At 31.1% G+C, this 23,607-nt stretch overlaps 4 protein-coding genes across 12 annotated transcripts; 2 read left to right on the top strand and 2 right to left on the bottom strand.

Moving 5' to 3' along the window:
• Nucleotides 1–3,667: 3,667 nt before the first annotated feature.
• LOC122531907 (dipeptidase 1-like) lies at nucleotides 3,668–11,600 on the top strand. Of its 5 annotated transcripts, XM_043660201.1 has the most exons (12): nucleotides 4,997–5,121; nucleotides 7,070–7,229; nucleotides 7,722–7,884; nucleotides 8,749–9,032; nucleotides 9,328–9,385; nucleotides 9,524–9,700; nucleotides 9,774–9,864; nucleotides 10,077–10,152; nucleotides 10,240–10,387; nucleotides 10,475–10,593; nucleotides 10,675–10,760; nucleotides 11,386–11,600. In XM_043660201.1, the coding sequence occupies exons 1-11, from the start codon at nucleotides 5,070–5,072 to the stop codon at nucleotides 10,721–10,723; spliced, it is 1,377 nt and encodes a 458-aa protein (XP_043516136.1). In that variant the 5' UTR covers nucleotides 4,997–5,069; the 3' UTR covers nucleotides 10,724–10,760; nucleotides 11,386–11,600. The 5 variants fall into 5 exon arrangements, with proteins under 5 accessions (XP_043516138.1, XP_043516136.1, XP_043516135.1 ...); XM_043660203.1 differs by lacking the exons at nucleotides 4,997–5,121; nucleotides 11,386–11,600 and adding an exon at nucleotides 3,668–3,671 and having other exon boundaries at nucleotides 10,675–10,794; XM_043660200.1 differs by lacking the exon at nucleotides 11,386–11,600 and having other exon boundaries at nucleotides 10,675–10,794.
• Nucleotides 10,945–13,849, bottom strand: LOC122531909 (ornithine decarboxylase 2-like). The gene is made up of 7 exons (XM_043660205.1): nucleotides 13,600–13,849; nucleotides 13,087–13,163; nucleotides 12,813–12,985; nucleotides 12,229–12,529; nucleotides 11,769–12,008; nucleotides 11,352–11,560; nucleotides 10,945–11,268 (listed from the first exon to the last, which is right to left on the bottom strand). Exons 1-7 carry the CDS (start codon nucleotides 13,847–13,849, stop codon nucleotides 11,175–11,177), a joined length of 1,344 nt encoding a protein of 447 aa, XP_043516140.1. The 3' UTR covers nucleotides 10,945–11,174.
• Nucleotides 13,850–15,084: 1,235 nt separating this feature from the next.
• Nucleotides 15,085–18,552, top strand: LOC122531905 (serine/threonine-protein phosphatase 2A 65 kDa regulatory subunit A alpha isoform). 2 transcript variants are annotated; one of them, XM_043660193.1, is made up of 10 exons: nucleotides 15,085–15,236; nucleotides 15,607–15,798; nucleotides 16,197–16,416; nucleotides 16,502–16,662; nucleotides 16,739–16,894; nucleotides 16,987–17,258; nucleotides 17,346–17,540; nucleotides 17,627–17,870; nucleotides 17,937–18,180; nucleotides 18,297–18,552. In XM_043660193.1, exons 1-10 carry the CDS (start codon nucleotides 15,153–15,155, stop codon nucleotides 18,299–18,301), a joined length of 1,773 nt encoding a protein of 590 aa, XP_043516128.1. In that variant the 5' UTR covers nucleotides 15,085–15,152; the 3' UTR covers nucleotides 18,302–18,552. The 2 variants fall into 2 exon arrangements, with proteins under 2 accessions (XP_043516128.1, XP_043516130.1); XM_043660195.1 differs by having other exon boundaries at nucleotides 18,292–18,552.
• A 222-nt stretch (nucleotides 18,553–18,774) lies between these two features.
• Nucleotides 18,775–23,539, bottom strand: LOC122531906. 4 transcript variants are annotated; one of them, XM_043660197.1, is made up of 11 exons: nucleotides 23,192–23,539; nucleotides 23,074–23,122; nucleotides 22,645–22,833; nucleotides 22,289–22,528; nucleotides 21,978–22,217; nucleotides 21,785–21,880; nucleotides 21,446–21,714; nucleotides 21,277–21,375; nucleotides 20,892–21,156; nucleotides 20,582–20,826; nucleotides 18,775–20,497 (listed from the first exon to the last, which is right to left on the bottom strand). In XM_043660197.1, exons 3-11 carry the CDS (start codon nucleotides 22,783–22,785, stop codon nucleotides 20,344–20,346), a joined length of 1,749 nt encoding a protein of 582 aa, XP_043516132.1. In that variant the 5' UTR covers nucleotides 22,786–22,833; nucleotides 23,074–23,122; nucleotides 23,192–23,539; the 3' UTR covers nucleotides 18,775–20,343. The 4 variants fall into 4 exon arrangements, with proteins under 4 accessions (XP_043516132.1, XP_043516131.1, XP_043516133.1 ...); XM_043660196.1 differs by lacking the exon at nucleotides 23,074–23,122; XM_043660198.1 differs by lacking the exon at nucleotides 23,074–23,122 and having other exon boundaries at nucleotides 23,274–23,539.
• Between the last annotated feature and the right edge of the window lie 68 nt (nucleotides 23,540–23,607).

The raw sequence follows: 23,607 nt of genomic DNA, 5'->3' as shown, positions 1-23,607 counted from the left end.
AGAAAGAGCTCATGGTACTCGAGATATTCCCGCCTGAATTTCTATGGGAAAACCTCTGTATCAGGAGAACGGCTGCATGTGGGGAATTGTCGTGCCACCTCCTGAACTGTCATATCTTCCTGATACAAAATTCTAACTTTCAGGGAGACTGAGCTTATGGTTCTCAAGATACTCCCGCTTGAATTTCTATGAGAAAACCTCTGTATCAGGAGCACGGCTGCACATGGGGAATTGTCGTGCCACCTCCTGAATTGCTATATGCTCCTGATATAAAATTCTAAATTTCAGCGAGAACGAGACTATGGTTGTCGAGATATTCCCGCTTGAATTTCTATGGAAAAACCTGTGTATCAGGAGAACGGCTGCACATGGGGAATTGTCGTGCCACCTCCTGCACTGTCATATCGTCCTGATACAAAATTCTAACTTTCAGCGAGACTGAGCTTATGGTTCTCAGGATATTCCCGCTTGAATATCAATGGGAAAACCTCTGTATCAGGAGCACGGCTACACTTGGGGAATTGTCGTGCCATCTCCTGAATAGCTATACGCTCCTGATACAAAATTTTAAATTTCAGCGAGAACGAGCCTATGGTTCCCGAGATATTCCCGCTTGAATTTTTATGGAAAAACCTCTGTATCAGGAGAACGGCTTCATGTGGGGAATTGTCGTGCCACCTCCTGAACTGTCATATCCTCCCGATACAAAATTCTAACTTTCAGCGAGAACGATCTCATGGTACTCCCGATATTACCGCTTGAATTTCTATGGGAAAACCTCTGTATCAGGAGAACGGCTGCATGTGGGGAATAGTCGTGCCACCTCCTGAACTGTCATATACTCCTGATACAAAATTCCAACTTTCAGCGAGACTGAGCTTATGGTTCTCAAGATATTCCCGCTTGAATATCAATGGGAGAACCTCTGTATCAGGAGCACGGCTGCACGTGGGGAATTGTCGTACCAGCTCCTGAATTGCTATATGCTCCTGATACAAAATTCTAAATTTCAGCGAGAACGAGCTTATGGTTCACGAGATATTCCCGCTTGAATTTCTATGGGAAAACCTCTATCAGGCGAACGGCAGCATGTGGGGAATTGTTGTGCCACCTCCTGAACTGTCATATCCTCCTGATACAAAGTTCTAACTTTCAGCGAGAACGAGCCTATGGTTGTCGAGATATTCCCGCTTGAATATCTATGGGAAAACCTCTGTATCAGGAGCACGGCTGCACATGGGGAATTGTCGTGCCAGTTCCTGAATTGCTATATGCTCCTGGTACAAAATTTTAAATTTCAGCGAGAACGAGCCTATGGTTGTCGAGATATTCCCGCTTGAATTTCTATGGGAAAACGTCTGTATCAGGAGCACGGCTGCACATGAGGAATTGTCGTGCCACCTCCTGAAATTCTATATGCTCCTGATACAAAATTCTAAATTTCAGCGAGAACGAGCTTATGGTTCACGAGATATTCCCGCTTGTATTTCTATGGGAAAAGCTGTGTATCAGGAGAATGGCAGCATGTGGGGAATTGTCGTGCCACCTCCTGAACTGTCATATCTTCCTGATACAAAATTCTAACTTTCAGCGAGACTGAGCTTATGGTTCTCAAGATATTCCCGGTTGAATTTCTATGAGAAAACCTCTGTATCAGGAGCACGGCTGCACATGGGGAATTGTCGTGCCACCTCCTGAATTGCTATACGCTCCTGATACAAAATTCTAAATTTCAGCGAGAACGAGACTATGGTTGTCGAGATATTCCCGCTTGAATTTCTATGGAAAAACCTGTGTATCAGGAGAACGGCTGCACATGAGAAAATGTCGTGCCACCTCCTGAATTGCTATATGCTCCTGATACAAAATTCTAAATTTCAGCGAGAACGAGCCTATGGTTGTCGAGATATTCCCGCTTGAATTTCTATGGAAAAACGTGTGTATCAGGAGAACGGCTGCACATGGGGAAATGTCGTGCCACCTCTTGAATTGTTATATGCTCCTGATACGAAATTCGAAATTTCAGCGAGAACGAGCTCATGGTACTCGAGATATTCCCGCTTGAATTTCTATGGGAAAACCTCTATCAGGAGAACGGCTGCATGTGGGGAATTGTTGTGCCACCTCCTGAACTGTCATATCCTCCTGATACAAAATTCTAACTTTCAGCGAGAACGAACTCATGTTACTCGCGATATTCCCGCTTGAATTTCTATGGGAAATCCCTGTATCAGGAGAACGGCTTCATGTGGGGAATTGTCGTGCCACCTCCTGAACTGTCATGTACTCCTGATACAAAATTCTAACTTTCAGCGAGACTGAGCTTATGGTTCTCAAGATATTCCCGCTTGAATATCTATGGGAAAACCTCTGTATCACGAGCACGGCTGCACATGGGGTACTGTCGTGCCACCCCCTGAATTGCTATAGGCTCCTGATACAAAATTTTAAATTTCAGCGAGAACGAGCTCATGGTTCTCGAGATATTCCCGCCTGTATTTCTATGGGAAAACCTCTGTATCAGGAGAACGGATGCATGTGGGGAATTGTCGTGCCACCTCCTGAACTGTCATATCCTCCTGATACAAAATTCTAACTTTCAGCGAGACTGAGCTTATGGTTCTCAAGATATTCCCGCTTGTATATCTATGGGAAAACCTCTGTATCAGGAGCACGGCTGCACATGGAGAATAGTCGTGCCACCTCCTGAATTGCTATATGCTCCTTATACAAAATTTTACATTTCAGCCATAACGAGCCTATGGTTGTCGAGATATTCCCGCTTGAATTTCTACGGGAACACCTCTGTATCAGGAGTACGGTTGCACATGGGGATTTGTCGTGCCATCTCCTGGATTGCTATATGCTCCTGATACAAAATTCTAAATTTCAGCGAGAACGAGCTTATGGTTCTCGAGATATTCCTGCTTGAATTTCTGTCGGAAAAACTATGTATCAGGAGTGCGGCTGCACATGGGGAATTGTCGTGCCACCTCCTGTATTGCTATATGCTCCTGATACAAAATTTTAAATTTCAGCGAGAACGAGCCTATGGTTGTCGAGATATTCCCGCTTGAATCTCTCTCTAAAAACCTGTGTATCAGGAGAACGGCAGCATGTTGGGAATTGTCGTTCCACCTCCTGAACTGTCATATCCTCCTGATACAAATTTCGAAATTTCAGCGAGAACGAGCTCATAGTTCTCGAGATGTTCCCGCTTGAATTTCTATGGGAAAACCTCTGTATCAGGAGAACGGCTGCATGTGGGGAATTGTCGTGCCACCTCTTGAATTGTTATATGCTCCTGATACAAAATTCGAAATTTCAGCGAGAACGAGCTTATGGTTCTCGAGATGTTCCCGCTTGAATTTCTATGGAAAAACCTCTGTTTCACGGCTGCATGTAGCGACTTGTGGTGCCACCTCCTCTATTGCTATATGTTTCTGGTACAAAATTCGAAATTTGAGCGAGTTCGAGGTAATGGTTTTCGTGATATTCGCGCCTGAATTTCTATGGGAAAACCTTTGTAGCAGGAGAACGACTGCATGTGAGGAATTGTCGTTCCACCTCCTTGATTGCCATATACTCCTAATACAAAATTCGAGATTCTAGCCAGATCGAGTTTATGGTTCTCGAGATATTCCTGTTTTTATTTCTATGGGGAAACATCTGTATCAGAGGTACGGTGGTATATGGGGAATTGTCGTGCCACCTCCTGAATTGTCGTATGTTCCTGATATAAAATTCGAAATTTCTGCCAGAACGAGCTTAATGTTCCCGAGATATTCCCGCCTGAATTTCTATGGGTAAACCTGTGTATCAGGAGGACGGCTGCATGTGGGGACCTGTCGTGCCACCTCCTGAATTGTCATATGCTTCTGATACAAAATCCGAAATTTCAGCAAGAGATAGCTTATGATTTTCGAGATGTTCCTGGTTCTAGTTTTTTATGGGAAACCTTCTATATCAGGAGAATGGCTGCATGTGGCGACTTGTCGTGGCACCTCCTGGATTTCCGTATGCTCCTGATACAAAATTCGAGATTCCAGCGAGGACGAGCTTATGGTTCTCGAGATATTCCCGCTTGAATTTCTATGGGAATACCTCGTTTTACTTGATGTAATTACCTTGTTCACCTTTTATTAAATCCGCTAAAAAACCATTTATTTTCTAATGGTATGGTGTTAAGTCAATTTATATATCTCATTCGTGAGCACAGGAACCAGTGATTCTTTTCCTGGTCGGTATTTCAGACTCTTTGTCTTGAAGTTCTATTTCATGTCCAGTCTATCCTATCCTTTAGTCAATGATAATATAATGAAACGTTGAAAGCGCGGGTAATTTAATTATAATGATCCAATCTTTATAATTCACTATTTGATAAACCGCGAGAAAATTAACTGTATTATTTTCATAAAATTTAATATATGTGACCTTAACTCTACTTATTTTTTAGTAAGTAATAAGAAAACACTCTTTTAGGAAAAAACATAATTATGTTATTATTTTGTATATTTTATTCAGCGCATTGATTATGACTTCGATACTTCTCATCGCAGAATTTTTGTTCAGAATTAACTTGTTTAACGTAGTAAATGAATATAAATAATTATTGTATCTATAAATATCTATCATTTACTATCTTAAATTATTTTTACATCCTCTTATTATGATTAGCACTACATTTCTTACATTTAGAATTAAGAACTGACCTTATTTTTATTATCATGTAACAGTTGTAACATGTTATTATAATATAACAGTTGTAACATGTGCTTATTTTCTCAATTAATGCAGCGTTTATTATTCTCGATATCTTTAGACAGTCATAAAACTGAAACATTTCCATCTTTCGCTATAGTATGTAACATGTTTATGATGTTTGACGTGCTCCTTATCCAGAATAAACAGAAAACTTAACGTATGATCTCTGATAATATATATTTCTTAAATCAAAGTAATGTATGAGTGAACAACCTATTGGACTTTATTATGTTCACCTATACATAGATAGTGTCAGAGTGAACAGAAATTGCATGTTAAAGACGTAACTGAGTTAGCTTCGGAGGATGGGTGTGAATAGTGTTACTGGCGGAACGTTCTACTCTAAATTTTCTATGGGTGAGTCAATCATTGTACAGATGTATTGAATCGCTTGTCATGTCACATCACTGAGGCAAATAATGTCATTATTAATCAAATCAGTTGTCACTATTGCGGTGTACGCTAATCATCATCTCCAGTTACTATACTCTCCAATGAACTTGAATATTTTCGACGTGTAATAATTATCCTTCTGTTGAGAATTAGCACTATTTAGCACTGATTACATGTTTGTATATTACACGTTTATTGCATTACATTATATTATTCCGTTACATAATAAAGCAATTCACTATATGTATGTATACGCGCTACATTGCATATGTGCGTGCTATAATAAATTTTAACAATATAAAAATTATAAAAATTCAATAAGCGCTACACGAATAATATTAAAATATTGCAATTTTGAAATAACTGAAGTAACTTAAAAATTATATATTTTAAATCTCTCCTTTATTTAATAATATATTTAAATTTAAATCTCCCGACCGGAAGAAGTGAAAATAGTGCGATAATTTAATTAATCAAATCGAAGAAATGTGCCTTAGCTTTTCAGTGACCTCTGTATTTGCTATGCGTGTGAAGATTAGACGTCAGTCTCAAAGGGGTTCTCACCGAGTCAGTTGCTTACGAGAGTTCATTGAGAATACAATAAAACTAGTTTGGTCAGTTTAGTGAAGGATCTGTGCGTAATTTGATAGAATTTTAAATAAATATAATATGCAACATTAATATCACAATTACAAAACTCGATATAAAATCCTTCTTCCTAAAACATATACAATGTATTTACACATGTGACATTGAAGAGAAACATATTATTACAAGGTTATCACGGTATCGTTATCACATGCGAAATGGCAACCACAAGACTTTCACTTTCTTTTTTATTATTTAAGATTTATAACAAATAATTACATAAGAAGTTTATTAATATATTGCATTATATCGTAGACAAATCTTTTCAATTTAATTTGGTAATAAAAATTATTGTACGTTTTCGCAAAATGAATCGAAATTAATAAATGAATAGTATTATTCTTTAGTAATATTTGCAAGCTTATTATATTAGTTGATGTTCTACATAATCAATATAAATTATAAAATTATAAAATACATTTATTCATAAATTATTTTTTCTAGGATTTAATAAACTTTTTGATTTAACGTTTTTAATTAAATTTGTCCTACTATATATATATATATATGTATGTATGAAACTGAATCTCAAATATTCAATTTCATGATATGTATAATGATTCATGAAAGTACTCGGATATTTATTTTACGTAGAAAAATTTTGTAAAATTTAGTGCTTATAAAGATAATCCTATTGTACATTAAAGTCATAATATATTGGATAATGGGTTATTTAAATACTTCTTGCATTAAATATCTTTAGTTTAATTTCTATAATATATTTTTATATTTATTTAATTTATATTACTTATATTAAATGATAAATTAATATATCTATTTTCTATAATACATTTTGGCCACTAATCATAATAGTCGGGTCTCGTGTTACAGTCTCAATAAAATTTCAAAATGTTCTATGTAACACACATAATGTATTTGTAAATGTCCTTATAAATGTTCGAATACTTCCGTGAGCGATTTCAATTCACAAATTATTATTAATTATTAAATTGATATATGTTTCGTGTAACATAATTAATTACTTATTCTTATCTAATTTATCTTATCTAATTTAAAAGAAATTGAAATTGAAAATTCAACGAGACGCAAACTTTGATGGACACAATTTGATAATTAGTGTGTAAGTAGATACTTATCAAAAATCTTCCAACCGAGTAGTGACCGAGTGAATCACATTACTGTTTCGTATCAATTGAAACAGAAAATTATCGGTTGCTCTCTAACATATAAAATCACTGCAGCATGGTAATCTCTGCCAGTAGCATCCGCGAATTAACTACATGCTGTTGAATTTGTTTTTCAGGGAGCTTAGTTAAAAATAAATACTTCACCGGGAAGATGATTTACGCGAGTGTTGCGTTGTTCTTGTCATTGTTACTGTTCGTGATTGGTCTCTCCGTAGGGTTGAGTATTGGCAACTTCAAAGGAAGTGATGCTCTCGACACGGCACCACTTATCGATGGGTGAGTAATCGATATTACCATTTCAATAAAAAAAAAATTTTTGAAATTGCAGAAAACTTAAAGAATTTTGTTAAAAAAAATTATTAATGTCGATTTAGTATTCGAATGAAGCGAAGTTAATTGTCGTAGTAATTAATTTAAAACGAAGTAAGCAGTAGAAGAAGAAGTTATAATGAAAGACTGTTATCGCTATTAGTGCCGATAGATAATTATTAGCATGATTAGCATTAGGTGATTATTATCTTGATGAATTAGTAAGTAGATAAGATTATGTATTAAGAGTGTGTCACTATTTTATAGGTCTCTTCTGATTTACACATTATCACATTAATTGATTAACATCAAAGATAATGATGCAGCATCCACGTGTTTTCTGAAACACCTAGATATTTTTTTTTTTTTTTTTAGCTACCACAAAAATAAATGATATTATTTTTCCTTTCTTCTTATTTCACACGAATATAATGAGTGATTCCTAATTCTCCGTTTCAGTCACAATGATTTGCCTTACAACCTGTACGAATTATTGAACAACAATTTGGACACGTTCGACTTCATACGAAATTTAAGCAACGATGCATTATGGGGCTTAAATGCATGCAGAACGTGCCATACAGATCTTCCCCGACTGAGAAAAGGAAAAATAGGTGCACAAGTGAGTGAAAAATACACTGCAAATATAAAAGATTATCTACAGAATTTTCATTCTTATCGTATGTATAGATACATTTTTAAACAAATTCATTGACTCATTGCAGAGCACTTTATCATACATTTTGTCGCAATATGCAGTGATATGTGGTAGATACAGCATGAATTTTTTTACATAGTTTCTATCGGTGCATACTTTATTGATCTTTTCGCTTTTTTCTTTTTTTATTATTTTTTATTTTTCTGTAATTAATGTAGATGTAATAATGGTATTTGTGAATTAATTGACAATGTATTTATAAATGTCAATAATTGACATTTAATTTAATTGAATTGTGTTTATCAGTAACTATAAAAGAGCGATAATTTATTCATAACTATGTGATTCACGCGCTAATCTTTCGCAATTTTCTAATTATAACTCATACTAGCTGTAACAGCCAAGAGACCATTATGAAAAACTATTATATAATAAAATAAAATAAAATATTGCTATAACGAATCATAAAATTTAATAAAATATCATTACATTTTATTATGCAATATATATATTATATTATTACTATACTTCGAATCTTCATAATTAAATTAAAGAAATGAAGCCTAAAGAGAAATTTTCCTTCTCTGCTAAATACTATAAAAAGTGTTTTACTTTTTTTTTATTATTATAATATTATATTTTGATTATTATAATATTATATTATGCATTCTTTCTCGTACATGCACAAAAATCTGCGATCTAATTGCCACGTACTTTTTATCGTTTCCAATAATATTATATCTTACAATTTATACTAATAATATAGGCTTTGAGATTTTAAATTTTTTTCATAACTCATTCAGTAATAATAATGAGTGTGAATTTCAGTTCTGGGCTGCCTACGTTCACTGTAAGTCGCAATTTAAAGACGCAGTACCGCTGACACTGAGACAAATCGACGTTATCAAAAGATTAGTCGCTAAATATCCGAAAGATTTGCAATTCGCAACGAAAGCCAAACATATCGAAGAAGCATGGAGTAATGGAAAAATTGCTTCGTTGATTGGTGTCGAAGGAGGTCATTCTATTGACTCTAGTTTGGCTGTTCTCCGGCTCTACTACGAACTCGGTGTGCGTTACATGACGCTCACCCATATGTGCAACACACCATGGTATATTTATTAAATTTTTGATCAATCGAACATTTTCAACAAATTTCATCGAATCATCGAATTTCAACATAGAATACTAACTATTTTATTATAACGATTAATATTGATTAATATATTTAATTGGTTAAAGCGAAATTTTGCATTAATGTAACGTTAGCTTTTAATGCAACAAAATATTTATTATCTTATGAGTATCGTACTATAAAATGAAGATGCAATAGAGATTTATAAAAAGAAAAGAATGAAATAGTTATTTCAAAAATATTAATAAATATAAAATTGTTTTCTAATGAAGGGCTGACGCATCAGTTGTGGACGATGGCTCTGTTCGCAATCTTACGAAATTCGGCCAAGTACGTCGAACATCTTTGATTCTTGTCTTTTATATTGTAAAAATAAATTATATACGTATAATAATATTTCAAATTACATATGGGTCATGAAGATATGGAATTTTTAAAATTTATTTCTTAATTTTTTTTTTTTAATAGGCTGTAGTCCTCGAAATGAATCGATTAGGAATGTTGGTCGATTTAGCGCATGTGTCCCATAACGTTATGAGGGAGACACTCGCAGTAACGAAAGCCCCTATCATTTTCTCCCATTCATCTGTCTTTAGCCTTTGTCGCAATTATCGTAACGTGCCTGACGATGTTCTCCACATGGTTGTAAGTAATTTTTCAATTGTTTTCTGGTATGAAATGGCGTAACAATAAAGTATAATTCTAAGCGCATTTTTAGAAAAAGAACAATGGTATCGTAATGGTGAACTTCTACTCAGAGTTTATTAATTGCGATTCCTCGAGAAACGCCACTATACAAGATGTTATAGGTATGATCAAACAAATAATTTGAATATAACTTATATCATTGTTATTATTAAATATTATTTTTTTTCACGTATCAAGCTCTATATAAAATTATATTATAAAATTGTATAAAATGTATCAAGTTCGTCGTAATACTTTCGTTTCGATTAAAACGATGAAACTATAAAAAAGTAAAATTAGCGTTGCTACAAATATCTATTTGCCCTTTTTATAGATCACATTAATTACATTCGTAATCTTATCGGAGCTAACCACGTTGGCATTGGATCTGACTACGATGGTGTAGAGTCGTAAGTGTAACATCGACGCTACAAATTGCAAAGTTTTATATTATAGTGATAAGCAAGATCCGCGAGAGTTTGAATAACATATTTCAGGTTGCCAGAAGGTTTGGAAGACGTTTCTAAATATCCGGAATTATTCGATCGCCTGTACGAAAGTGATGTGACCCCGCGATGGACCAAAGAGGAACTTGAAAAATTAGCTGGCAGAAATTTGATCCGTGTATTAAAAGCTGTGGAAGAAGTGCGTTGAAGAATTTAATCAAAACGACGATAAAATAATTTATAATCGTTAAAAACATGCGATTAATTTTATGTCATGTTTCCAAAGGTGAGCGATTCGTTGACAAACTCGGAACAGCCACGACAAGATTCCATAGACGCACGAGAAATTTATGAAACTGAAGTAGAGAATCACCTTCAGCCAGGTTTATGTAACACTGCGAAAAAGTAAGTGCATTAATCTAAATAATTTTATTTTTATTGAATACTTGCATTTTCTTTGATTTGAATAATATTTTACTTGTACAGATGGAATGATTGGAAAGCGACAAATTTAGTTAATACGACACTTATTTAAAGAAAGAAGACGTGATGTCAAAATGTAAGATCAAACTGTGAGTAATAAAAATATAAAATGTCGTAAAATTATTATTTGCAACATGTATATTCACACAGTCCTTTATCCTTTTTTTGATAAAAATCTTTATCGATAGTCAAAGCTATATCAATACGTTATTATAAAACTATATGTTTATTTATGTAATTTTATTTTACAATAATACAGTCATAAAATGGAATCTATATATTTTTACATGGATACGTACAAATTACGTATAGCATACATACGTAATTTCGCACATTAAATAACATACATAATAAATGAAATATTATGTTGTCATTTCCAGCGAAATATCTCCACTTTTTAGACAGTTTGAAATGTATAAATGTATAAATTTAATATATTACAATAAATACATTGTAAACAATATCGTAGTTCTATAAATTATTTTGATCTAATTATATCATTATTAACTGGTTTTTATTCCATTTCCCATTCCATTATTTAATGAAACGGACTCCTGCAATTTTTGCATTCTATTTGTATAAGTAATAAAACTTTTCCTGGAAATAAGCAGACATTCAAGAATGTTTCATACAAAATTTCCTGTTTGCATTTATGACTACAAATTAATTTTTGTACTAACCATTGACTTTTTTTCGCAATCGGATATATTTTAGGTGGTGGGAAACCATTGAACGAAGAGCTAAGACTTATGCTGTAGGATCCAACGTTCCTCCAGATCAACCAATCACCTTGCTGAAATTCTGGCAGCATTACGTCCTTCAAAATGCAATCCAAGGAATCACAGGTTGGACCCCAAATATATGAAACGAATTTTTCATCGTTCTCTGGCTAAAATATATTACATCAAATATAATAGTTTTCTCCTAAATCTCTTTGTACCTAATTTTTCCACATCTTTTTATTCTTCGTATTAAAAATGCTAAAAATCCAATCTTAGAAACTTAATCTAACGTTCATTTCAAATTTAAATTATTTTATTATATACAATTTTATGTTAGTTTCATTATTATTTCATTCGTTATATAAAATATTCTACCTTATCCAGCGGTATCGGTAGCCTCGCCTTTAAATTCAACAATTCTTCTATGAAACAATTGTATACTCCACAATTCATATAGTACATTCTAACTGTTTTCTCCGCTTTACAAACAACTCTTTTTGTATGCACAAGCGATACCAGACTATATGCCGATGTTGCATAATATTGCCCCGGTTCGCTGATAATCGTGATATTCGGGTCGACGTCCTGGATTTCATTGTTGATGAGACTTGCAATCTGAATGTTTCGGAAACAACATTGCACATTGTAACAATTCGACAAAACAAGCAGGTTACAACCGTTGGAACTCACATGACACCGCAGTCATGTCATCGGTCCTTATGATGTCAATTTATTACATGATCTTTACTTGTTATTTTTCGGTAATTTTAATGAACACCCAATGAATTAAATCTAATTATAAATCTCAAAGTTTCAAGGTCTAGCGAAGTCTCACCTCATCGATAAAGAATCCACTGTTACCAGGAAATCCGCCACCAACATCGATTAATTGAACATCTTTGCAACCAATTTCTTTAGCAGTCGCGATTAGTTTCTTACACATTCTGATTCCTCTGGCATAAGCCTCTAATTCGCCACACGGGCTACCGACGTGGAAACTAAAGCCCCACAACGTTAAACCAAGGCTTTTTATTAAACGTATCAATCGAACCGCTTCTTTGTCCGGATCGCAGCCGAATTTCATTCCTAACGATACCAGGGTATTCTTGGCGTCGCAACAAATACGAATCACTATTCTGTTAATTATGTAAAAAAATGAAAATGATTATTTATAAAATTTTACACTTTCTATTGATACTAGAACTGTCGGACAAAAATGATTGGTTCGTAATTTTTCACATCTGAATGATTCAAGTAATTTTTCACAAAACAAAAGCTTGTGTTCTTTACTGTATTGTAAACATTTTCCTTTTCCTTCAATGCTTGTATCTCTCAGATAGGTTTTATAGTTTAGTCATCGCGATCGATAGCTCTAGTATCTAGTTAAAGTGAATCATTGATTTGTCATTGTTCGCTCACTTCGCTTCTGGAAAAATGTTGTTTATCTTGAGAATTTCCGTGTCACTGTCGACGGTCATTTTTTCGACGTTCATCATCTTGGCGAATTTAATGTGAGTGGTCCATTTGGCCGGGTTTGCGAAGATAATTCTATTCGGAGGTACTCCTAACTCCATTACCGTCCGTATTTCTTGCTAACGAAAATAAAGACAGAAAGCAGTATATTTTAAGTATAAACATTGCTGTGATAGTATTGAATCGCTTGAAAAAAATTTGTTATAGCACGGCTGTATACTTCGGATGCACAATCGAAACTGGCATTCATGGCTGCCAAGATCTTGAGAAGGGGCGGATCTGCATTGCACTTGACAGCTGAAATTTTAAAACATATTAGGAAAATAATAATGTAAACATCAATCACCAATATACAATTGATCAAGTGTAAAATATTCATGAGAAAATATTTTATTTCAGTTTAGAAAAAAATTTATTTTTAATGACATGAAATATTACTTGATTACTGTTTTTAATGATTGAAAGTATTACAAGAAATATTATAAAAATACATTTTTTTGACAAGCAATACATTTTATTACTTAATTAACTATCGGTATTAATTAATCGGAGTTATTTTTTAATTTTATAACTAATTCTAAGTCATAATACGATGTAACAATAATATAACACTTGTAATACTAATATTCCTTAAATATTTGTAAATAATCTGAGATATGATAATAGGAATATAGCAATAAATTCTAGATTGACAAATTAAGAATTCTAATAGATTAGAAAATTTTTATGTTACCATAATGTGGAACAATTCTTGGCATCTTCTCGATCCAATTTTGATGTTTCCGCATCACATCGGCAACATCAAGAATACAAAACGGTTCCTCTTTTGAATGATATTCCGTTTTAATGATACTTTTGATTATGTCTGTTTCTTTATCCGTGTCTTCAAACACTTTCACTTCGTTGAAGATCGAATGAGCCATCTTGATAGATTTTAAAATACCACAGTTTCTGAATGCTGTGCACCATAGAAAAACGAACATCTCTTTAAATACGTCTAGATATAACTACGATATAATGATAAGATCATCTGCTTCCAGATATAATTATTTATATATTTCATTCGGTTGACATTTGCTTAATGATAAGATTTTAAGGAACACTAATGCGATTTGTAAGTGATATGGAATTTGAAATGTTATAGTTTCTAATAAAATTTTGGATGACATATATAAATAAAAATTATGAGATGAAAGATCAATTGGCCAAGAGAACTGACCAATTAAATAAATTCAACGATTAATTTAAATTAATTTAAATTAAGTATTTTGATCTAATTCTAGTTTAAATAAATCATTTAATTACCTAAATTAATTAATTATTGGAGAAATTAATGATAAGATGATTTAAATTAATTGTTTAGTTATTAAGAATTAACCCTTCAAAGATGACGCTTGATGTTGGTTTTTGATCATTTTTATAGATCTATGTAATTATATTATAACACCATATATAATTATGAAATTTCGTATCGTTGAAATAACTTGCGGGAATTATTTTCATTTAGAAAGTATTTGTAACAATGTTTTCAACGTTTGTTATATATTGTTGCACTTTTCTCCTCAACATTTCGAATAAATGTTACATGTATTTTTTCCAGAAGCGTTGAATCACGCAATACTGTTTTTTTCGAACGTCATAGCTTCTTACCTAATATAAAAGTAAATTAGTATTATGTACATACTGATAAGACCTACACGTTTACAAAAAATAATGCCAAAAAAATATGTCCAAGATCAAAATCATTGTTCTCTCAAGATTGAAAACAAATGGAATGCGTTATTTTGATATTAAGAATATCAGAAAGTATGAATAATAAATAATATTATTATACTTTATGATATGTGAAAAATATTAAAATAAAACTCAAACGGAAAGTGTAAATATCTATTAAATGAAAAAGTTTATCATGTTTTATCAGTGTGTTAATAATGTATACGTAATATTCACTCCTTTATTTATTTTTTAAAATAAAATTAAGAAAACGTCACAAACGATACAAAATACCAATGTACAAAGTTCTTAGCAAAATGAAACAAAAAGATCCTCTTAATCTTTTTTTAGACTATGCGAACACCTCGAAAGCATGAAGTTGATTTAATCGACAAATGTATTGATTTAGTAGACAAAGTTCACGAGCTGAGATACTTTAAATCGTAGAGAAATGTATAAAAGAACAGATTTTAATATACCGCTGGTTCTCTGTAATAGTAATAACCATCAGATGGCGCAGTAATGTGAACACTACTTGAATATACAGGAGTTTCTGGTTTGATCGGTAGCAAAATGGCAGCGAGCGACTCTACCACCGACGACAGTCTTTATCCAATTGCTGTTTTGATCGACGAATTGAAAAACGAAGATGTACAGGTAATTCTGAAAACGCTTGACGTCTATATTTTATATTTGCAAAGTAATCGATTTATTGTACCGCTTGCCGTTGCTAGAGAAAACAGAGTGTCACGGCGGCTACAGCAGTAGCGTGTACAATTCAATGGAATATTTCTTTACTCTTCTGTCATTGTACTCTAAATACTCTTTTTTCTATATCGATGCACCTAACATTGTGGTATATCTATTTAGATAATAACACTCCTGTCAAATGCTTCTAGACTTAAAGACTTAAATTCAAGGAGATATATTACATTTTAGTTTAGTTGATGAAAAGAGGCACTTGTGAAGATAATGAGTGAATTATAGAAGATTGACCAGCATATTTACAGAATTGTTTTTGTTACAGTTACGGCTGAATTCGATCAAGAAATTATCCACGATTGCCCTTGCATTGGGCATTGAACGAACACGTAGCGAATTAATACCATTTTTAACTGAGTCTATGTACGATGAAGATGAGGTTTTACTAGCTTTGGCAGAACAACTTGGACAATTTACTCCTCTTGTAGGAGGTCCAGAATATGTACATTGTTTACTGGTATATATTGTTATTTATTATTTCATTCAATTGCTGAACTAGCAATGATATTTAGAAAATCTTTTTGTATACATGATGTAGTTTAATATTTAACTGAATATATAAATGTTAAACTGATCACTTCTTTTTTATAATACCAGAAGAATATTATATACTTGTATGAGGCATGTGTTATAACAAATCATGTTTAGTATAATTATATGTATATAATATTCCAAATAAGAAATAACTACTTTTAATCATTACTAGTATATACATAATTGTTTTTATTATTGCACATTTGAAACAAAGAAGATTGCATTTAATTTGAAACACTTCAGGCTTAAGATATTGAAGATAGTATTAAAAAAAAAAATTATTAATAAATATCTTAATAAAAATTTATTTTAATTATTCAGAAACCTCTAGAGAGTCTGGCAACAGTTGAAGAAACTGTTGTTAGAGACAAAGCAGTGGAATCTTTAAGAACAATTGCTGCTCAACATAGCTCAACAGATCTAGAGGAACAATTTGTTCCTTTAATACATCGTTTGGCAACAGGAGATTGGTTTACATCAAGAACATCAGCATGTGGTTTATTTAGTGTTTGTTATCCACGTGTCAATCCAACAGTTAAAGGTATATCAAAATAATTTAAATTTTAGAAGAAGTCTGTTTCCTTATATGAATATAAATTTATTTTTTTCTTATTTCTCTTTTTTAGCATGTTTACGAAACCACTTTCGTAACTTATGCCAAGATGATACTCCTATGGCACGTCGATCTGCTGCTTCACATTTAGGTGAATTTGCAAAAGTTATGGAACTTGAATATGTAAAGGCAGATTTAATTCCAATGTTTGTTATTTTGGCTCAAGATGAACAAGTAAGATAATACATAAAAAATTGTTGTATTAATCGTAAAATATTCATATCGTTAATATTTATGATATGTTTTATAGGACTCAGTACGTCTCTTGGCAATTGAGGCTTGTGTTAGTATTGCAGCATTGTTACCACAAGAAGATGTAGAACAATTAGTTATGCCCACACTTAGACAATGTGCAAGTGATCAGTCATGGCGTGTACGTTATATGGTGGCTGATAAATTTACAGATGTGAGCTATTTTTATATATTTGTTTTACTTTTAATAAATTTGAATAATATTAATTTTAATTAATTTTAATCACTGTCAATTTTTATTTACAGCTTCAAAAAGCTGTAGGTCCAGAAATTACAAAAACGGATCTTGTACCAGCATTTCAAGTATTGTTAAAAGATATAGAGGCTGAAGTACGAGCTGCTGCAGCTGATAAAGTTCGCGACTTTTGTCAAAATCTCGACAAATTCAATCAAGAATCTATTATTATGACACAAATATTGCCAATAGTTAAAGAGCTTGTATCAGATCCAAACCAACATGTAAAATCAGCTTTAGCAAGTGTTATAATGGGTCTTAGTCCAATACTTGGGAAACACAAGTAAGCAAATACATATTTATTTAATAATGTGAATGTGTTTGAAATTAACTAATGGTTAAATAATGGCTAAATTTCTTAAATTCGCAGTACAATCGAACATTTGTTACCATTATTTTTATCACAACTCAGAGATGAATGTTCGGAAGTTCGTCTAAATATTATCAGCAATTTAGAATGTGTTAACGAAGTTATTGGAATACAACAACTTTCACAGTCTCTTTTACCAGCTATTGTAGAACTAGCTGAAGATTCAAAATGGCGTGTAAGATATGCCATCATAGAGTAAGTATTTTTCAAATTGTATTACATATATCCGATCATATTCTTTTTGTAATACACATGTATATATATCTATTTGTGTATTGTAGATATATGCCATTATTAGCTGGACAGCTTGGAGTAGAATTCTTTGATGAAAAACTAAATTCCTTGTGTATGACTTGGTTAGTAGACCATGTTTATGCCATCAGAGAAGCAGCGACATTAAATCTGAAAAAACTCGTAGAAAAATTTGGTCCTGAATGGGCACAGAATACTGTAATACCTAAGGTTTTAGCAATGTCAAGGGATCAAAATTATCTTCACAGAATGACATGTTTATTCTGTATCAATGTGAGTAAATTATTTTGTTGTTCATATTTATAAATTTATATTTGTCTGTAATTCCTGTTTTTTTAGGTGTTGGCAGAAGTTTGTGGTCCAGAAATAACAACAAGAGTGATGCTTCCAACTGTTTTGGGAATGGCCACTGATAATGTTGCTAATGTTCGATTTAATGTTGCTAAAACCCTTCAAAAAATTGGACCTTATCTTGAACCGTGTGCAGTACAGGCTCAAGTAAAACCTGTACTTGATAAGCTCAATACAGACAGTGATGTGGATGTCAAATATTTTGCTTCAGAGGCAATTGCAGGCATCGCAGGTAAAACTTTTATTAGTTTATTCCACGAAATATTACTATTGAGAAAAAATCTGTACTTTTTACTTATTATTTTAAAATTACACTTTTTATAGAATATATACTATGTTTCAGCGTAGGTTGAGCAAAAAACTCGCATTTAAAATTTATCCACCAATATACAAAACCTCAATTTCAAGAAGTAACCTGACGCAAACATTTACACTTACACATGGCAACAGGTAATATTATTGCACAGTCAGAGCAGATCTAATGTCGAAAAAGAATATAAATATAAAATTAGTAGTTCATATTAAACCATATTTTAAGTTCTGTTGTATCTGTATATCTATAATTATATTACTTATTATTAAATATTCAATTTAATTGGTAAAATGTATTTCTTATACATACCTAAATAATTGTCTAAAAAATTATATAGTAATAAAAGGTACTCAGAATCATTCGTAAATTCAGATATTTCATTCTCATCTGCTCTTCCACATTCATTGATCAAAAGTTTACTTTATCTTTTAATAATCAGTATTTTAATTTGGTACATAACATTGTTAAGTATTATCTTTGTAAACATAACAATAAAATTAAGAATGAATAATGTAATTTTATTTTGGCCTTTTTATTTAATAATCAACTTGGACATGATACAGTCTGCATCTTCTCACTTAATATTATTTTTCCTACCTGAATATGCTTACATATATAACTAATGTTAATATTACAACTTGTTATATTTCTATAGGGATATTTTTAAGTTAGTTGTATCAAATGATGTGTTAGCAAACAATATATTTAAGTTTTATCCGCAGGGCAATGGAATATTATCATAGGGCATAGCAATATAAATCATAAAAGATTTTAAATTTGGAAATTTTGAAAAATAAATTATTGAATTTAAATATATATATGTTTTCAATATAAATTTGTTATATTAGCCAATTTATAATACAAAAATAGATATGACAGTAATGATATTTTTATCGTGATAATTTATCATTTTATATTAAACAGATATTTCTATCAGTATTATTTAATACAGGATTGCTAATTATTAACATTTACAAATATATTTTTCAACAGTTATTGGTAGAACTACCCCACACACTTGTGATGTATATTAGCTTTATAATAAGTTATTAAAATTAGAATATTTTTGTACTACTACAAAAAATACAGCAAAAAGTAACTGTTAATATTACAATAGTATATAACATACTCTTTCTCAAGAAGAGAAAATATATATCACTTTTTAATTATAATACTATATATACATCCTATAAAACTAAGATATATGAAATACGAGTATTTTCAAATATAAAATCGCAGAAATAATTCTTATTAACCCACTTAAAAATGTTCGCGTCAATGAGTTATATAGAAAATATTTATCATTATTCATGATATTTCTGATTTCATAAAATCATAAAATCTAGTATGAATTTTAAAATATAGTATATACTACTTCTTTATGTTCTAGAAACAAATTTTTATAATTCAAAATGATCTATTGCATATATTATTGCATATATTTTTTTATAACGTTCTATAATAAACATAGACTCAATTAAATACAATTATTCACCTACATTTTGTTTCTGCATTTACGAAGACATTAGTTTCAAAAACAATACAGAACTGTATATGTATTTGTAACATTGGTAACATTCCATTTTATAAAATAAAAATATTTATTCGTATATTTAATTCATCAATCTAAATTTAAAGTTGCATATTTGCAACTAAAAAGCAAACATTTTTGCTTAAACAATATCTAATTTGTATAGTAACAGAACACTCTTCCCAAATTTATATTTCTTCATAAAACAAAAAATATTGTTTTGAACAATAATTTCAATTTGTTACCAAACTCAAAAACAAAAAATAGACAAAATTTTTATAAACTTATGGTAACTTATTGACAGACTAGTTGGACATTTAAAGAACATTTGATAATCTAATTATTAAAAAAATATAATATATAGTAAATTATTGTGTAATTCATTTTCCACAACTCGTTAAATAATTACCAACATTAACATTGAAAGTAAATGTAAAGATGTAGAAAAAAGTATATAATATATGCAATTTTGCATACTTTTTACATTTATATAGTTGTAAGAATTTTCTTGGAAATAAAAATAAAATAAATCATTAATAGTCAAATATCACTTATATCGTGGCTGTTTCAGATTTTGCCAAATCTACACAAACTGTATGACTAATAGTTGAAACATGTGCATTTCCATTATTGTCAGAACTAATAATATTTAAAGATGAAATTTTGGCACGCTGATATGCCACAACTGTGTTTAAGCTTAAAAACCTAAAAATAAATTTTCTAATAAATATAATCTATAACGATATACAGTACAATGAGTACAAATGTCAACAATTATTAATAACTTACCTTATACAAACATACATAACCAACAATGCAGTACCAGCTGCAAACATTCTAATAATTGGACCTTCTACTAACTGAATGAGAGTCCAAGCTGCAGCTGATGATCCACACATGGTTGTCACAATGGCAATAGTTTGTAAACAATGACGTGAAGTTATACCATTTTGCCAATCTAATTTACTTGCATGTTCAACATTATATTTTGTACCACATACTTTGCAAGTAAGACTATCAGCATTTATAGAACTCTGAAATGCATAATGTATGATAACATTATAAGTATAAGAATGTCCACAAAATAAAAATATTTTACCTCGACCAACCATCGACGCAAACAGTTGTGATGAACTGCACTCACATCACCTCTACATTGACAAGGTTGTATTAATGGGCCAGCATCTTGTCTTTCACTGTCATAACAAATCCAACAATCTTTGCTGCTGATTGATGTTCCATCCGAAAAAAGTGCGGCATCTTGTTCTGCGCTTTTATCTTGTAATTCTATTTCTTTCACATATTTTGAATGATCTAATCTTTTCAAAAGACGCTTTGGATTTAAAATCCACAATTGTTCAGGACTAAAATGAAATGAAGAAATAAATATTAATTAAAATAACAATAAATTAGTAATAATATGCTGCAGAACTTCGTATCAACATAGTTTTGTATTATGATATTATTTATTAATAAATACAAACCTAAAACAATTCCATAATACACATGGAAACCATAATATTACACCTACTTCAATAATACGAAAAACAATATCATGCCAATTTCTGCTATACAAAGGAACTCTGTAATAAAAGATATGAATAATTATTAAATATAAAAAACAATATTCAATTAAAACATCTTAAAACTTACTTTGCTTTCCAAAATTCACTAAGTGTTTCACTGCACAAAAATCCAACAATAATAAATAACATAAAAGCTTGTGATAATAATCCTACACGTGACTGATGTAACTGAGAAATATTTATTTGCTCTTGCACTTGAGATGATTGTGATGTACTTGGAACAGGATCAAATAATTTTGCAGTAACTTGTTCTTCAGCATTAACTTTCAAATCAGTGACTGTACGTTTATTCAAAATTGTACTATTTTGATAATCATTCAAAAAACCACCTCGAATCTAAGAGAAAGTCATTTTAATATAATACTTGTTTATTCATTATTTATACTAAAAATTTTAATCAACTTACTTTAAAGTACACTTCCACTCCGTAAATTAAGAAAAAGACTACAACAATAAACAAGAGCACTGCATAACAGCCATTAAAAACATGAGTGTAAAAGCTCTGAAAAAGATTAAATTAAAATTATTGACAGTGTAACAGCTTGCTTAAAAAAAAAAAATTAAAATTTCATTATTAAATATAATTTTATCTAATTTACCTGATCTTCTTGGGAATATATTTGAGTAACAATGAACTCTGCTAGAAGCAGAGAGTATGTTAACACATTAAACACAGCAAAACCCATGAATGATTTTGAAAGAAATTGTGGTTTGTCCCATGACATATTTCTCAAGTGAAATACTTCAGCCCAGAAACAAACAATTAAAGACGATCCACTTAAAACAAGTGGATAATATGCAGATAATAAACTTCTGGACCATCCTTCTTTAAATGCAGTCTAGCAAAACATCAGGTTAATATTTAAAAAAACATTAAAACCTTTAGCATCGTTTATTATGTAATATTTACCGGTGATGTAAAATATGCTCCTCTTATTAATGATGCCAAAAATACAATAAAATATAGAACTTTCTGTGTAGTGACTCTACAAGCTCTAAGGAAAGATGGTGCTTTCATTTTTTGCCATTCAGCAATGATACACATAATAAGCTGTATAAGGCATACAAATGCCAGCATAAAAAATATAGTTGCAAATGCAATATAGTAACTTAAATTTGGAACATGACATTCTAATCCATCAAATTGAATCTATTAAAAAAATATAAAAACTGTATTCAAAAGTATAAAATATAGACTAAATATTAATATAATTTTTATTATTATTATTATTACTAAGTATAAAAGTATAATATGATTAGATATACCTCACATAAACAAGTACCATTATGACATTCTCCATGTCCAGAGCAATTTTCATTGCCACAAGTATCATTCCAAGCCATCATCCCAAACTTTACCAATAAAGTTAATGGATTTTGTGTACTCAAAGCAATCATTTGTTCCATGATCGCTATATATAGAATTGACTGTCTTTACACAGTCGCAATGGACACCTGTTAAATAAACAGACATATAAATAAATAAAATAACTCTATGGATAAATAGAAATATTACAAAGTAAAAAATTGTATAAAAATATTCTTTAATGATGAACTTTATACAAAAAGATCAGTATTTATATTTTGTAAAATATACTTTTGTTTATATCCCATAAACAGTATGATTTTAAACAAAAGATATTATAACAAAAACTGTAAAATATAAATTACACTAAATAAATGGTTATTACGTACCACAAAATTAATCCATAAATGATATTTACAAACAATTTTATAAATCTAGCTACAACACAAAAAAATGTAAAAGAACTATAAGAAACTGAAAGACCACTTTGATGCAATTCAAACTTACTAATAAATTGTACAATTCACCGTTGATTCTTTTGCTTATTATTACATGTGTAATTCGACAATTTAAGCGCAGTTATAACTACCTACGCAACAACTTAATTCTTCACTCAGCTGTCACTATTATTGTATTCTAATAAATATTGACATTAGATAAAATACGAAAATCACGATTGCTAATTTTTCCTTGGCATATCGAAGTAGAAATAACAATAACTATTAAAAAAAAACATATCACCAAAGTAAATAATTAATTGTTACAATGTTCTTCGTTAGTATTGCAAATTGAGTAATATTCTCATTTCTCTTAGAAATTATAAATCTACTTGGGATAATAATAGTATAAGCATAGATTACGTATGAGATAGATCTCACATCTACTATTCATTTTTGTGTCATGTCCTTTTATCACGTATAATA

Source organism: Frieseomelitta varia, unplaced genomic scaffold (genome assembly GCF_011392965.1).
Source record: "Frieseomelitta varia isolate USP_RPSP 00005682 unplaced genomic scaffold, Fvar_1.2 scaffold_426, whole genome shotgun sequence".
In the NCBI taxonomy this organism is placed as follows: Eukaryota; Metazoa; Arthropoda; class Insecta; order Hymenoptera; family Apidae; genus Frieseomelitta; species Frieseomelitta varia.
This window is presented reverse-complemented; position numbering and strand designations above follow the sequence as displayed.